We start from the raw sequence: 17,713 nt of genomic DNA, 5'->3' as shown, positions 1-17,713 counted from the left end.
TTCATCAGAGCAGGGAGAAAGAATTAATCTCAATTCTCATATAAAATTATACGTTAGGTAGGGGTCAGTCCTTACACTAAACATTTGACATATAAGCAGCAGAAATCACACAGCTGAGTGTTGTCCAGTACTTCCTGGAAGTTGCTGAGCAACTCAGGATCAGAGCAGAATTTATACCTTTGCTTCAGGCTTGATTCACCAACACTAAATTAAATGAGTCATCTCAACTTATGCAGAACTCCCTTGAAATCAAGAGGACTAATTATACAAAAATCACTCAGGATAGGAGTTGCAGTGAGGCCCTAAGAGAGCACAGCTACTTGCCATTTAGACAACGGAAAAAGCTCTTTCTACAATGCACGTAGCATGTGTATGACTAAACTAACTGCTGATGGTAAGGCACTATTGGTGTTTATTGAACGTGAAGGCTCAGAAGCAACATTTGGCTCAAGGAATCCCTTGATTTGAGGAGACTGGAAGGGATATCAGAGAGAAAGGAAAAAAAAAAAAAAAACCAAAAAACCAAAACCCAAAACATAACAACCCAAATATATTTCTCATAATAAATTGTAAGCATTTGCTATAAGAACCCATCAGAAGTAGGATAATACAGAAGGTGGCTATTCTGACAGTTGTTACAGTCCAGTGCTTGGAAGTCACAGATTCATTACAAGTATGAGAAACTGTATTAGTCAGAAAAGGGCATTCTCAGATAGCTAGATCATAAACTTCAACATTTACACTTGCCATTTTTTACCTGTCACAGTGGACCAGCAAGATATGAGTACTGAGGATCTTTATGTTGACGAAGTGCAGATATTAAGAGACTGCTGTATGCCATTTAAAAGTTTAGTTTTGCTATACTTTTTAGATTTATAGAAGTACATTTATTCTTTGTACTAAGAAGCAAAAAAACATTTCTGCTTCAAATTATTCAACTATGGTTAGTCCACTTTAATAATAATTAAAAGTGTAAAACATATAAAAGTGTTTTATTCTTTTCTTAAATCAGACTGGCAGAGATCACTTTAGAGCATTCAACTAGAACAGTCTCAGTGAAAACAAATCAAAAGCTCCCCTGGGTTTGAGCATGGGATCTGGCAAACTCAGCAACAAATTAAATATAATTCTAAGCATTCACATTTACATAAAAAATTACAAGTTCTGAACAAGAAGTTAATAAGCTGAAATAGTTTTCTACTGTTCAGGTATAAAATCCCAGCAACTTAATTTATATATCACTATAGCAGACATGACAAAAGTGTGAATAATGCTATCCACTGTCATAAGTGGTACTTCAAGATTTCCAACAGAAAACTTATAGTTTAATTTTCTGTTCGTATATAGCCAGAAGTAAAAGGCAAAGCCAGCCTAATAGTAATCCAAGGTTCTGTAGGAGAAACATCAACCAGGGTCGCCGTGTCTGAATATGAGTCATTTCAGGAAGCTAAAAAAAGAATAAGACACCAGAATGAGCGACAGATATATTCATCTCTGGGAAAAAAAGTCTTATGGGAAAACAAGGCAAACTTCATTAAAAAAAAGCTTCCAAAATGCTGAGTTGGTGAATATAGCTATTAACATGTAACATGATCTGTACATTGTAACACCACCAATCTTGACAGTGAACTATTTAAATTAATCAAATTCTACCCATTTTGGTTCTTTTACTATCACTGACAAGAATTATAAATGAGATTCCAAAATTTGTTAACTTCTCGATAGTTTTTAGTAATTTTATACATCTGTCTGTAAAGAATTGCTTATTTAGTAAAATTAATGTTTCCCTTTCATGGGAATAAATTAGGTTGAGTTTTTTTTTTGTTTCGGTACTGTATATAGGGTCAATCCTGCTCTTACTGAAATCATGTGCAACACTTCTATTTAATTTGGCTTCAGTAAACATACAAGTAAAACCCAGAATTTTTAAAATGTGCTTGAAAAAAAGACATTTAATATTTTTCTCTGTGAATTTTAAATCAAATAAAGGAGCAGCAGCTTTTTATAATCATATTAAAAGATAGTCACATTGATTTTGAACCTACATGGTCCCTTTTTTTAAAGTTTTAAAAAAAAAAATATGTGTCAACAGAGCCTGTGAAAATTATTCCTCGGGCTTAGGCTTTCTTATTATTTATTCTTTACATATTATAGACATCAGGGGAGACACTAATGACTGCTGATATTTTCATATCAACTTTGGGAATACATATAAAGCAATGGCCTGGTATTCACCTTTGGTTTTGGTTGTTTGGGGCTTTTTTGTCTATTTGTTATGGACTTCAAAACAAGACCAAGTGGTACTGGGAATCTCGCATCTTCCCTTCCTGCTCCATTCACAGCCTGCGCTTGCGTGAAGCTACTTATTTCTTCTGAAATTTCTTTCTGAAATTTCTTCTCCAGAGCCTCCTCCCAGGAGCTGTAACAGGATCAGCCACTGGGAGACAGCGGGGTGGTGCTGACCAGAGAGGCTGGCTGGGCATGTTTACATCTCTTTGCTATGCTTCCCCTTCCCTCTGTCGGGGGGGGGGGATGTGTTCTGATGTAAATCAAACTCTGAATTGACAGCTAAGTAGAGCATGTGGGATTTGTGGTATACATATGTAAAACCTGTTTATTAAGACCTAGGCCTGAATCCAGGTTTCCAGTCTACACCTTTGGTCTTTCTTATTTATCCTTATAATCAGTCTGTTTTGTCCTCTTCCCTAGCACCTGAGTGAACAAGTTCTCTAAACAGGAAATTTTTCCCTCCCACTGCAAAAGCCAGTATTTTATCACTGTCATTGTAAATTTATGAATGACATACCTGCACAGCAGGTTCCTAAGGAAGTTTTAAAAAAGAATTCTCAGCACTTAGTACCCTTCTCATGTCCAAGGCAGATGTCTCCACCTAACCTATGTGCATGTTATCAAGTGCACAGACCATTTCTATAGCTTTACCTAGTATGACAACCCTGCTTATCTCTGAAAACAAAAACTGATTGCTGACACAGTGTCAGCTATGGTTCCCCATCTCTCTCTGAACACAAATTTGTGTGGTACAGCAAATAAATGCTTGTTCAGGAAGCGTAAATCTGTTCAACTGGCAGATGCAAAATACTTCACAAATTAAGGGAAGATGGCACCACATCAAACTGTATTCCCACTTCGGCTCATGTTATCATGAGCACACAAAAGATATGAAGAGTATGGAAGCAGCATGCTGAGAGAAGGCATGAGGGGCTCTCAACCACATGCTGTCTAAACAAAAGTTCTACCAAGGGTCATGACTGCTGCACTCCAACAGTCCAATAAGCCACTTTAAAAATACGCCTTTATACTCAAAGTCAAAAAGATTTTTAAGGTTAGCCAGAGAAAATGTCAAGTTAGTTGCCGTGGGGAGTGGCTGGCTATCTCCTATTTCTTGATATCCTTATTGTCTTGCTTGCTTCTATCTCCCTCCTTTCAAATTAAACAGTAAGTCTTTCTGGTCAGGAATCATATAAACCAGTATGATCTTTACGATCATTCAGAAATGACGTCCTAGTCTTCAGGTTTTAATACAATGGATGTGATTTTGTATATGTTTGTCAATAATGATTACTTCATAGATACTCATTTAAGAGTCCAATACAAGATTTTCAAGTTCGCTTCCCAACAGGAAAAGAGGACATGTTTTGTCAAAGAAACAATTCATTAGGAGTGAATTGGTCTGTTCCTTTCCATAAGTTTGTGTCTGAAGTTTCAACTCAGATTAAAGGTATGTTAAAGAAAAGGTATGTTATTAATCAAAAGATCTTTGGAAATAGTACAAAGTTATGATTAGACTTATGACCTCTAAACAGATATCAAGTACAAAAACAATCTCTCTATACTGCTCATAAAAAGATGTTTTACAGGGGATTTGATTTTGGTTAAACAACTAAATCCACAATATTACAGGTATTTACTCACATATGTATCTTGAAGCAACAAACAATTTGTTTTGCAATGTTATGCCTGTGCATACACATTTGCAGGAAAAAATACTCATCCCTTCTACCATCGACAGCTACAGGGAAGATGAAATTGCAGAATTTCTTGGTGAAAAATGATGGACACAAATAATTTTATCTTTTGTCTTTTCCTCAGATTTCTAAAATAATTAGTCTACCTTGCTTGTTAATGGAGCTAGAATGCCATTTGTAGAAAGGAAAACCCTTTCATTAACCACAGGAGTAGTTTTGCAGCAGCAGTCTCACAATGCTGTCCTATCAGTGAACCTCCTCCTCATACCCCTCAATGTTCCCCAGGGCAGAAACCAGTGAAGCTGTTCAGTTTTATATAACTGCTGCTCTCTCAGGTAATTGTTGCTCTGACAAGCACATGAATATGTGAAAGCCCGTAAAACAAATACTGAAAATTATAGTTGAGCTTTTTACGTCATTATTTGTATGCTATTGGCGGGAACACTGATGATTGCTGTTTGTGGAGGAGAATGCAGCAGAGAACAGAAGTAACTGCAGAAAGTTGAAAAATACATAATGCGTGGCTGATTTTCTTTTGAGGTGTACTATACAAACATACAGAACTTTTCAGATCTCTAGTTTCCTGCAGTGCTACAGGAATATTATTTTGAATAAAATAATTTCTGTGATATTCAACATAATTCTGACAAACATGGGTGAGCAACCCAGTGACAGTCCTTTGGACAAAATGCAGAGAAAGGCTGATTGGCAACCTATTAATAAAAGGGAGGTGAGAGAAATAAGGTTCTCCCCTCTCTCTCTCTCCCTTTGTTTTCCTCTTCACATCAAGAACAAGACTATGGTGACAAGCTTAGAACAAGGGGAAACGTCCCTGTCTCTGCCTGGAACTTATCTCCCAGGATTTACAGCTGGCACATTGCTTTGAAGGGCAAAACATGGTGTTGTCCTGGGAGCTTGTGGATCCCTGATGGATGTTGATCCTACACTGAAGGAAAAATATGTCTAAAACATTCCTAGGCACATTAGTAAAACCACACCTACTGAGCAGGTTGGCAGTCTTGCTTCCAAATTTCTCTGTGTCAGAACAAGATGCAATTTGGTACACAGTGTTCTTGTCAGTCACTTACCAACTGAGTCAGGACTGATGACACATCCACAATCCTTAGGCAGTTCCCTCATAAGCCCTCAGGAACACTTTATGTTCATTTTACTTTTGTTACAGCAGCAAAATTAGACTAAAATATACCCAAGTTCTAAGGTCAATTATTACAAGTAGGTTTTTAAATAGGTTATAATATTGGCGTGGCATATCAGTTTTAAAGTACTATGTTTAAACCTGGTAAATGATATCTCAGGCATGAGGTGGGGGGTAGAACACACAAGGACAGAAACTTGGGAATAACACTGTGCTAATTTATGAAGAGACAGAGCTATTTCTTTTCCCTCTTGAACTAATCACTCAAAATATTCTTTGTTTAGAAGCTTGCAAGCAGCTTTACATTAACAGACATTGGTTAAAGAACCATGTGACAAAGCTGGCAAGGTAATTAAGTTCTGAATTGTTACAAGTGTAATGGCTATCTCTTCAATAATGATGTGGTCTGAGACATCTGCATGAGTTATAATTCCACCACATTCTTCCACAGTCCTTAGAACTTCCTCCTATTGTATATCTTCACACTTCATTTTTCTACAGTCAGATCCTTGTTATTGAACTGGGAGTATGAAAAAATGTTGGGAAAATATGAAAAAGTTAAGGTCATATGACGGATTTATTATTGCTTAGGAGGTCATCCGAAGCTCTCTGAGACATAAAGGTTGGCCAGGAAGAGCACACGATAAGAATCTTGCATTTTAGTTCAAAACCATCAAATTCATGTTGGAACAATGGATGAAAAATATATAAAGAAATGGGCAGTAAAAAGAAAAAAAAAAGTAACCAACTTCTTCAAGACTTAAAAACCCCTGCAGGTTCAAATGCTTCTTTATATTGTACTAAGTAACTCTATCAGGTAAAAAAAAATGTATTATTTACTGTTCCCCCTTTAAAAGTCTTTTATGCCTTTCTCGTATATTACCCTCTTAATGGCCTTCATTTCACCTTTTTATTACTAATTACACCTAGCGTGGCAATGACACAAAACAAGACCAGACTATTGTTCTGAACACTGTACACACACGGAACAGACAGCACATTCGTCCCAAGAAGCCTATGAACTCCTTTTCCCTTCAAGTTCATCCACTTGCATTTGTCTGTCACTCATCTCTGATGTGGCTATGTTAAAAGGAAAATATAACAACAGACTGAAGTTCTCACCATTTCTGCTAAAGATAAATACAAGAACATTCCAGCTGTAATAGTAAAAATCCAGTTTTGAATGCGTGGGTCGGCTGATACAGAAAGGCCAATATAAAGTCCTAAGAATGCTGTTAGTGCACTTATAAAATTCATAAAAATCGCAAACTTCGTGGGGAGCCCTGTACTTAGCAGCACAGCAAAATCTCCTGCAAAAAGTAAAAGACAGAACGTGTATTATTTAGCTGATAAATGTATTTTTAAGACTTGTGACAATAAAACATGAAGGAAAATAATTAAGATATGCACAGTTAGTGAGTGACAGAGGACTGCCCTTAGATTTCTGTAGAATTAGTTATAAACTCATGCTGTGTGAAAAAAACAAACCCCAAAAGCCCATACTGACTTGTATTTGTTTAGCTGTTCCTAAAGATAGCATACGGTATACAGGAGTGGCCTTCTGTTAGTTCTCGATGTTCTGTGACATTTCCAACTTGGATACATGCAAAAATGAAGTCACGTGCTTTCCCAGAGTTTCTAAATCTTTCTCGACTGGGAACCTGCCAGTTAAACCATGTGAGTATATCTGCAGCATGGTCTGTGAGTGTTTTACAGGTGCTCTGAGTCAGAAAAAACTATGCTAGTCTGGTTCCAGTTTGAATTTAACTCTCCTCATTTCAGATCTAATTAACTTTGCTAAATTGTACATCAGAATCCCATCACAGATTTTTTTTTGTCTACAAAAAATCATTTCGTAACAAGTCCAGAGCAAAAGATTAAAAAAAATTATTTTCTGTGAGTGTGGAAATGCTATTTATATATGTTCACCAACACAATGTCAGGAACAGCCTCAGCCATACTGAAAGATTTACCACAAGGAGGTCACTGAGGGCAGTGTTCTACAGAATGATCTTCCTGTCCTGTCCACTAGTAAAATGGGTCATATATCTTCTTTTATTATCTTGTTATTCTTTATTAGCAGCAGGACTGAGGGTAGTATGAGGAATACATTATTAAATGGCTCTGCTGCATGTTAAAACTTTTGGATAGCCCATTGTGTCAGGCATGCCCATTATGCACACATGGCTCTTGCTCACAGCTGACTATTTTTTGTGCCTCTAGACATGAGAACAACAGATCACTCTTGACCTGATGGTATTTACATTTTGGGATGTAAATGGGATGACATCCAATAACAAGAGTAGAAGCCTCCCCCCATTTTTTGTGAAGGGGAAGGAGAAGAAAATAGCCTCTTCATATAACCATCTCACACATTAATGTTACAGTTCAGGATGCTATAAGCAAGAATTCCCACTAATGTCATACAGGAAAGAATCCTTTGGGAAACCTGCAACTACAAAGCCAATCAGGAAAAATACACTTATATATCTCTTACCCATTTCATGAGGAATTTCATGGCATAAAATAGCAATAGTCGTTGTCACACCTGTTTCTGTTGAGGACGAGAATGCTGCTCCTATTGCCAAGCCATCCGCAAAATTGTGGAGACTGTCACCCACCAGAACCATTATTGCTAACAAGCTAATTTTATTACCTAGGAAAAACAAACAAACAAACAGCCCAGAAGTTTTAACACGAACAGATATTGTACTTTTTGCTACGTTACAAATTATATGGGTTTTTTCACATACAACCTTATGAAAAGTCTTAAAAATCAAAGGACAACAATGTTTTGTCCTTGTTATTGTACTTCTTTCAATACATTTGAAATAAAAAAGTAGGTTGTAGAATAATTCAGAGATGCAAGTACCAGGAAGCAGCTTCTTTATTTAAAGAAGCTTCTTTATTTAGAGTCGACTGGGTCAACTCTAAGTCAAAAACGTAGAGTTCAGTTTGACTCCAGTCTCATGATATGTTGCAAATGTTTCCATTAATCTTGCATTGTTTGCTGAAATTCACACAAGTTTTCTTGCATGCTAGATTTTTCTTTTCTTAAAAGCCACCATCATTCACAGAATTGCACAGCTATAATTAAGATGAATATTTAGCATCATGCAGCTGATAATTTTAATATTGTAAAGCATGTTACTACTAAGTAATATTTTCAGGGTCTGTTTTTTTATGAAATCGTGTTACAGCAAAGGATAGAGATGAAAGCCAACAAGCTTCTGATATCACTATTAGTACAGTATTACAGCATGCTCGTTTCCAGCTGTTGTTCCAATCCATTAATGGCTCACAGTAGTCCTGTCTGCAGCATCACTCATGGATGCAGATGACTGTTTTTCTTTCCCATAGTGTTCTGTGACCTTGCTGTAGTGTGGAATAGTACATTGGATGTTCATGATCAGGCACCTGGCATGAGAGGAAATGTGCTACAAGTGATAAAAGTGCTGAAATCAAGCTAGGGAGTTAGGGACAGTCTTTCTGTCCAGCCTGTAACCTAGACAATCAAATATTATGCCAAGTGCTTTCATGGTGAGGGATTTCGTCTCTTCAAGAAGCAGAGTCTCCATATGTAGGCTCAATGTCTACACTTACTTAGCAACTTATAACTGTCTGTCCTATACCATACTTTGTTCCATCTACAATCTTACAAGCAGGACCTTCTAAGGCCTGTCGGGAAACTCATCCAGCTTCCTCCTACACAGTATGGACAGAAAACTTTGCAAAGGGTTGCTTTTATTCCTGAAGCAGTAGGGTCATGATTTGGGCTGTAAAGATAATGTATTTTCCTGACTTTTGTTGGCCCCACATAGACATAATACGACAATGTAAGAAGCTAACGTGGGCCTGCACTGAACTGTCAGAATATAGTTATTACAAAGCTTCATTTCAGTAATATTTTTCCAGACATGAGCATGTTATAGTGACAAGGGAGACATTTTTCTTACAGAAACTGTCTAGAACTGAATTCTTCAGGCTGTTATAAAAAAAACTCACGCTGCACATAAAGGCCTAACAACTGTGTTCAGAAAATCCTCCCTAGTTGCCTGGGAGCTCTGCGGGTTCAGAAAAATTGGCAGGCTTGTTGGATTTTCCTGCCAGCTTACAGAGACAGAAGTGGATGTTGCCAGTTTGCACAGTTCTCTCTAAACACTACGGGCAGTTTATAATCAATAGTGCAGAGCATGAAATACATAGAAATAATAGATTGCTGCACTGCATTAAGTTTGTGATTTCTAATAAGCACTGGTGAGGATAAAAGTGTGGCCTGCCCTGAGATATTATTAGTCTGTTTTATTCAAGTATCTAACTGTAGAAGAAGATACACTACAGTTACTGGAACTTAGTCCAGAGTGCTGTCTCTATAATAATACAGGGATCAAGTTAACATTACAGAGCAATTGCAAAGGGGAGCTTTGTAAGCTTATTTGACTGAAAGTTAAGACAATATATATATAAATAATTCTGAATGTTTATCTTAATTAACTTTCAGCCTATTTTGAAGCAACTTTGTTACTAGCAATTATCTCACCACATTATACTGCTCCAACAGTAACTATTAGCTTATTACTTTCATTATTTCTACAAAGCCTCTTCTTCTTAAAAAATCCTACATTTATTTTTGATCATTTTCTCTGCTTAAATAAGGGATTGGAACTCTCAGCAAATTCTATTCCATAATTTTCATAAAGCTAATAGGCTCAGGACTGCTACCATAGATTAAGCTTCATAAGTTTTGAGTAAGAGGTTAAAGCAAACATTTATTCATAAATAGATTTTCCAAATGTTTTCATTCCTCATACAGCAAAAATATTTCTAGTTGATGTTGCTAATGTCACTAGTCACTGAGTATATACCAAATACGAAATGCTACTGTTTGATCTTTTAAGATATTGATAGAACAAATGTGAATAAATGAGAAGAGATCCAGTGAGATATCTTTTTCTTCCAGTAGCTTCTTGCTTTCTGAGTTACTAACTATCTATCTTACTCACTATCTATCTAAGCTGACTGATTCCTTTTGCAATCCTACTTGACATGCATTTGCAAGGAAGTCTGGCATTTCTGGAGATGCCAGGCTTCTGCCTTAGAGCTGCAGATTGCATTCAATTTGGGGAAAAAAGATACTTAAAAGTTTAGCTCACTATCAAGATATACAGGTTTGTTTATGCTAGCCATAAGAACTGTAACAATACAAATTTTTTAAGATATGCATTCTCAAATAAAAAAACACCCTAAACCAAAACAACTCCCCTTCCCTACTATTGTAGGGATTACTAATTTCTAATACAATTTACCAATTTCTAATACTGAGGTAAAACTGAGGTATGAGGAAAAAACAGCCAAACAAAGAATGTTACTGAGAAACTACCCCAAATTTAATTACTTGAAACAAATAACGTTGAGATCACTAGAAATTTGTTTGTGTTTAGCAGGTAGTGATGACTGAACGGATTTGAACTCTAAACTCATCTAAAAATGTTCTAGATAGTCACACTGAAACTGGCATTGGATTGTGTACTGCTGGATAGGTGAGATTGAAGAAATGGAAATCCAGATTTCAAATGCCTCAGAAATGGAAGTGAAGTACACAAGAACAGAGAATACTAAGAACCTAGAAGAAAATGACATTATTAAATAAACCAAACATGTCCTGAGATCTGAGATCACAAAATAAAGGCGACCTGATTACATTAAGTAATCTGATTTAAATTAAAATGTTATTCCTTCAGTTGAATGACTGAAGCTCTACTAAATTCACCAAGGTAACACAAGTACAGTGAAAGGCAAAGTTTGGTTTATGTTCTATTTTCCCTTTTTTTGGACTAAGCAGCAACAAAACAGAGAAGGCAGGAATTAATTTGAAGTTCTCTGAAGAACCAGATTAATGTAAAACTGAAAGTCATCGTGAGCCTGTAATGTATACATGTAATAAATCATGACTGGTTTAAGTAGGCTACTGCTTTACCATGTAAGAGAGGAAGGAAGCAGAATTATATTAGCATAGTGAGCCAGCAAAACGATTGTTTCACTACCTTTTGTAAGCCCAAGCAAAGTATGCAAATATGAAAACGTGTTGTGTTAAATTTTGAGTATTTATCTTTAAGCAAAGGCTTTAGAAAAAAGAATTGCCAACAGTGAGTAAACAAACACTAAAGTTTGGACAGTATAAGATTAATGAACTTCACAATTACAGGATTGGCAGCTGAAAAGGTCTTTAAGCAGAGATTAAATTTTGTAGCCAAGCACCATCAGATGTGGTAATGTAGCACATAGGAAATGCAGAGCTAAGCCAGCTTCACACTTTCAATTCCATCTTAGGTCTGAAAACTTTTCCTGTTACTTGTGTAGTCTTTGTATTGATACTAACTTTTTTTGCTGATCACCTTAGTCTGTGGAGGAACTTCAGCAGACTCAGAATCTTCTGGGCTCCTCTAGTTAAAAGCAAAGATAATGGATAAGTGTTAAGGGGCTCTTCCTGCTGCTGCTATAAATACAGGAAAATATCAAATAAGTTCAAGCTTTCTGAATTAAAGATAGTTGCTGTTACTTGCATAGGTATCACTAGAATCATTTATTGAGCACCAGCAGTGTGATTGGTACTGCAGAAACACACAGAAAAGAAACCTCCCTTGCCAGGCAAAGGTTATAGTCTAACTCAGATATGAAGACAAACATTCATTAAGCACTGTTGTAACCCAAGAAGATGTTGTTTCTTCTTGAATACACAAAAATCTGAGCCAAATGCAGAACTAAAATGGGCATTATAATTTGGATTGTATCTCGATTTTGTCATGATTGGACGACTATAGTTTCATGCTGGATAGGGCATCTGTAGAATTTTGAAGGAAATACAGATAGACACCAGAGTGCTCTGGAGTTCATGTTCTTCACAGTTACTCTGAAAACACAACTATAAAAAGATGATCACATGTAGGTTTCATACCCTTTCAAAATACAGATTTTTTTTTTTTCCCTCAGGGTGGTACAGTTTCCAGTGCTTTGCCTCTTGGCCTTTAGTTAGGGCTTTGTCTCAGCATCAAGCATCACTGGTTGGTCATAGCAGGACATGTGTACACTCCACTGCAATGAGTGAAATTTATCCTTATTTCAAGTGAAAAAAGAGACACTATCTTTTTCCTTGTCTTAGAGAGTTAATTTGATGCATCAGCCTTCATGTTTAATTAAAGGAAACTGCATCTGTCAAGAGAGAAGGGAGAACATGAGGAATCTCTTTCTCCCCCTGTCTTCCTGGGACTTTCCTTTATGACTAGAGAAACTATTAGAAATTTATGGAAGGGTGAGATAAACCAAAAAACTTGATGCTTGAAAATAGAAAAACTGAATTTATAGAAGCATAAAGTGGTTCCAAACCCCCTGTCACGGACAGGCACACATCCCAGTAGACCAGGTTGTGCAAGGCCCCATCCAATCTAGTCTTGAACATATAGTGATGGAGCATCCACAACTTCCCTGGGCAACCTGTTCCAGCGTTTTACCACACTCATAGTGAACACCTTCTTCCTAATGTCTAATCTAAATCTACCCTTTTCCAGTTTGAACACAATACCCCTCATCCTATCTTTATAAAAAGTCCTTCACTAGATTTCTTGTAGGCCCCCTTCAGATACTGGGAGGCTGCAATGAGATGTCCCCAGAGCCTTCTCCTCTCCAGACCAAAGAATCCCAATTCTCTTAGCCTATCCTCGTAGGAGAGGTGTTACAGCCATTTGATAATCTTCACGATCTTCCTCTGTACCTGTTCCAACACGTCCACGTCCTTCTTGTGATGGAAGCTCAAGAGCTGGACACAGTACTCCAGGTGGGGTCTCACAAGAGTGTGGCAGAGGAAAAGAATCACATCCCTTGACCTGCTTGCAATGCTTCTTTTGGTGCAGCCCAGCACAGGGTTGGCTTTGTGGGCTGCACTTGCACATTGCTGGCTCCTGTTTTTGATCAACCAGCACCCCCAAATCTTTCTCCTCAAGACTACTCTCAATCTGTACTCCACCCGGCCAGCATTTGTGGTTGGGATTGCTCCATCCCAGGTGCTGGACTGTGCACTTGGCCTTGCTGAACTTCATAACATCGACATATGTCCACCTCTTAAGCCTGTCAAGGACCCTCTGGGGAATGCACCCTTCATGCACACCATTCCCTCCAGCATGCTGGCCACACCACACAGCTTGCTGAGAGTGCATTCAGTTTCACTGTCCATGTCACTGACAAAGATGTTAACCAGCACTCGTACCAGTATCAACCCCTGAGAAGCACCACTTGTCACTGTTCTCCACTATCTTTTTTTTTTTTTTTTTTTTTTTGGCCAAAAACCAGAGTAAAGCTATTATGGCAGCCAGTGAAGGGTCAACACACCAGCACAAAAGAGTGCTTTGTTAGGGACAGCAGCCACCACTCCAAAAACAATAGCAGAGATGTGTAGTGGCTACAAAACTGGGTGTTTCTTGGCTGAAACTAGCTCAGTTGTGATGTGGGATATGTGCTGCAGAAGCAGGAGGAGGGAAGGGAAAGGATTTGTTTTTTTAAATTCTACGCTTTAAAGGAAAAATTCCCATGATTGCAGCCAGTCACATGAATTCCAGTAATTGTTCCATTCCTCATACAATATTTACTGACATGCCACTTCTTTGAACTTTGAGTCCAAACTGCAAGACTAATCACCGACCTGAAGGATTTATAAGCTTTTCTTAGTCAACCAGTGTTTGTCTTGCTACTACTCACATGATTCAGAAAAACTGACCACTGTTGTACCAGCTAGCTAAACCAGGCTAGTTCATATGACCCATGCATAACTTTAGGGGGATCTTGAAGCTGAGAGACATGACAAAGTCGCTCATTATCATAAACAGGAAGCTATGACATGGCTCACAAATTAGGAAACATTCTTCAGTTGTCTGTTTGCTCTGCATTCAGTTGAGTTTCTTTCTGAGAGATTCACAGTATCTGATGAGGCTCCTACCCATCACAATTGCTTTAGTAAAACGATGTTCATATTAAAGAAGGTCTCTGGAGACTCTGATTTAAATAACCAGGAATCTGTGTATCTAGACATTACATATAATCTGAAGAGATTTGTTGGAAAAAAAAAAGGCAGGTTAAAAGTTATAAATCAATTTAGTTTGAGAAGTTAAATCTGTATACACTCCACAGACCGACAGAAAATTATGTAACTTCTTACAGGTAAGTACCACTGCTAGTTATCTAGCTTGTTTATGTTACTCTTCTAATGTGTGGAAAAATGCTCAAGAACAGTCCAAGATTAATTACGCTCACTAATTATGCACTTAACTCTCACTGCAGAAAATCCTGAAATTTTTCACATGGGAGAATCTGCCATTACAATATGATAGATGCATTTTTAAAAAGAAGGGAGGAGGAAAATCTTTAAGGATTTATTAGCAGGAAGTATACTGTTATATCAATCTGATAACACACTTAAGAAAACTTATTGTAAAAATCTGTGTTTGAAATCTCTGTAAAAGTTCATTATAAACTTCAAAATCTAGAGATTCCTGACAATCGTGTCACATAATAAAGGACAAATCAATAAAGAGTGAAAGTAATACTGATTTATTACATTAATTTGGTTCATTTTTTTATGGAGGAACAGAGAAAGACAGACATAAAATCAGGGAAGTATGTCGTATTGGTAACCTACCAACTGTATGGTTGAAGTAGATTTGCCTCTGCCTGAGTGTTCATTTAATTCAGATTCCACTGAAAGATCATGGGAATGTCCCCAGTGCCCATTAACTAAAGAAAGGCCCTGCTGAATGAAGATGCTTTGCAATTAGTCCTGAAATCCAGTAAACAGAGGTGCAGTCCTTCTTGACCTTTTGTGAAAGTTTAGCATTTATAAGAATAATTTTTTAAAAAATAAAATCTATTGAGAAAGTTTGTTGGTGGGCATCAACATTTCCTTCTGCTTATTTGATTAAAAAAATCGGGAAAATGAATCAGATAAATCAGTGACTAGCATGATTAGATAAAACTTACTTTGTTTCAAAACCGAAGATTAAAATTTGAAGCAGAGATGGATATGAAAATTAACTTTGAGAATTCATCTAGTTCTCAGTAAAACAAGTTTAAAAATTTGTGGGATGATGATAAAGCCCTTCTCTCCAAATAAGTAACGAAAAGAATTAATTTTATGAAGCAGACAAAATATCACCATCATCAAAATATTCTCATTCTATTAATCTCACATAATGTTCTTATGGATGACTCAAAAATAGCGGGAATAAGGACTCATTGCTACATATCTAAATCATGCCAGTTATTAAATAGTCTCTGTAAAATAAAACAAGAAAAAGCTTAGCCTTCTTAAATGACATTAAGATAACCTCCCATGATGAGAAACACAATGAGTCATCACAATTTGTGTTACATTATATACTTGTGCATAATCGAATTTTCAAGCACCAGCCACACTGACAAAAACTAATAGAATTACTATAAGCATGACAATGAGCAAGAAGATGTCATCAATGTCAGACTGGGCTCTACTGACCACAACATACATACTAGATTTTCAAATGTATTGGGATAAGGATCAAAATTAATTTGGAAATTTTATGATATAATTCTTTAAAATATATTTGGCTTACATCTGTGTCTTTCTCCTTTTGAAACAGAGCCTAGAGTAAACAACTGTCATTGCTGTTTCATATGGGTACCTACTCTTCACCTTCCCTAGTGCTGGTCATGAAAGCATACTCAAGGAACACATTCAATTAACTGTTTCATTATTGAGTTAAAAATATATGGAAGACATTAATGAAGGATGCAAAATCCATAGAGGAAAGCAAAATAAAAATTGTAGGTCAGTCTGGTAGTAGCACTTTGGAAAGCAATTTTCATCCTTCATTTAACTCATAGAAATGATAATTATTTCCCACAGTTGTTTTAACAGATTGTACACTGTAAAAGACCAAAATAAAAGATTTTTAAAAGGATAAATGGTACAAAGCTTTACCTGGTCACGCTGTGTCACTAAAAGAAAAAAACACTTTTCTATCAGAAAAAATCCATGAATTCCTCCAATTATTCCCAAAAGTTTCCAAATATATTCTTTCCCCTCATAGAAATGTTCTACCTCTTGAGCTTCATGTTTATGTAGGCCAAGAGTCTAAAACCAAGAGACAAAGAAAAAAAAAAATTAAATGGCAATATTTTAATTTTTGCTAGAGTAATTCATAATGTCTTATTTCCATTTACTCTCAAAATTTTCTTTTGCCATCTCTTTCAAATTTAAATTGTGTTTTGATCTAATCAGCTGAATAGTAAATGGATGAAATGGATGATAAGGAGCCTGTGCTATAGTTGATTATCTCTCAATTGTGAAAGTAACGTTATTTGCAATTATATGAAATTTCCCTTTATATATATATATCTATCTCCAGTATATTTTGTTTGAAGTATACTGGTCTTTAAAGTCTAAGAAATTACTTGCATCATCTTCAGATGTAAACTTCATATTGAAAATAATCCATAAAGATTTCTGCTGATGGGTGTGCTTCCAGTTTTTCCCCAGTGGCAGCCCTCCTTTACTCCACAGGCAGGCAGTTTTAAGATTACTGGATACATCACTTAAAACGGGTAAAGTAGAATACTTTCACACTCAAAAAGGTGTTTCTTAGAGAAATGCATTAATACGACATTCCCTGAGAATTACCATCCTTAAACTACTCTCCAAGTTCTGCTTCCAGAGATGATGGATTGAGTACAAAGAATATTTTGACAAGAACCTCAAGTGAAGGTGTGAAGCTCTCTTTCAATGACCTGTTGAATTCTACTCATAACAGTTGTGTCATATCAGCAGAGACTTAGTCAAAAACAAATGAATACACAATGGAAACTTTGGTTCTGTTTTACATGCTATCCTTTTCTTAAAATTAATTTTAATAATTTACGAAAAAAACATAGCACTTATTTTATTACAGCAGAATTAATTAGGCTGATAGCCCCAGGTTCTCTGGAAAAAATGGACTATAGATGCCTGTACAACCTTAGAACTGTTTCTCCTGTTAAATGTGTTGCAGAATCTGCCTCATGTAAGAGTTTAGCACATATCTAGAAACCTGGCTTGCACAGGATTTACAGGTTTCTGAGTAGTTTTTAGGAAAATAAGAACCTTATTTTCTCTGAATTCATGATTCACCAATTTCCACTTCTTACTGTTTAGTATCTCTCTCTGAACTACAAAGTGCAAATGTAACTGAAATACTGGGTAGTTGCTTCACAGATTTTATAGAAAGCTTTATTTTTTAACAGATGAGCATTAGCCAAGTTTAAATAGAAATTTTCTATGTTTGTGTGTCTGTGTGCACGCATGTGTGTGCATGCATATGTATCAGCATGTTAAAAACACAAAAGGACGTATTAACTACCTGGGGAATAAGATGTAGCAGTGCATCTCCAGAAAGCGTCCCAACAGCCAAACCAACAAACAGCTGTAAAATGAGTGTATAGATTTCTTGACAGGAGTTAAATAAAATGAGGGTTGTCCCAAACATAGATCCAACAGTAATAAGTAAAACAGCAA

The 17,713-nt window shown here is 36.5% G+C and overlaps 1 protein-coding gene across 1 annotated transcript in view; it reads right to left on the bottom strand.

The window, feature by feature from the left end:
- Nucleotides 1–829: 829 nt before the first annotated feature.
- The window catches only part of SLC39A12 (solute carrier family 39 (zinc transporter), member 12), a 34,452-nt gene continuing 17,568 nt past the window's right edge, over nucleotides 830–17,713 (bottom strand). The window contains exons 8-15 of the mRNA XM_008937464.1: nucleotides 17,559–17,713; nucleotides 16,145–16,297; nucleotides 14,828–14,935; nucleotides 11,522–11,585; nucleotides 10,383–10,385; nucleotides 7,640–7,798; nucleotides 6,265–6,452; nucleotides 830–1,447 (exon numbers count right to left, since the gene is read on the bottom strand). Coding sequence (XP_008935712.1) covers nucleotides 1,319–1,447; nucleotides 6,265–6,452; nucleotides 7,640–7,798; nucleotides 10,383–10,385; nucleotides 11,522–11,585; nucleotides 14,828–14,935; nucleotides 16,145–16,297; nucleotides 17,559–17,713 — 959 coding nt within the window. The 3' untranslated portion in view covers nucleotides 830–1,318. The remainder of the gene's footprint in view (nucleotides 1,448–6,264; nucleotides 6,453–7,639; nucleotides 7,799–10,382; nucleotides 10,386–11,521; nucleotides 11,586–14,827; nucleotides 14,936–16,144; nucleotides 16,298–17,558) is intronic.

This window comes from Merops nubicus, unplaced genomic scaffold (assembly GCF_000691845.1).
Source record: "Merops nubicus isolate BGI_N331 unplaced genomic scaffold, ASM69184v1 scaffold12473, whole genome shotgun sequence".
NCBI lineage: Eukaryota > Metazoa > Chordata > Aves > Coraciiformes > Meropidae > Merops > Merops nubicus.
Note: the sequence above shows the minus strand (reverse complement) of the source record. Positions and strands in the feature narration are given on the sequence as shown.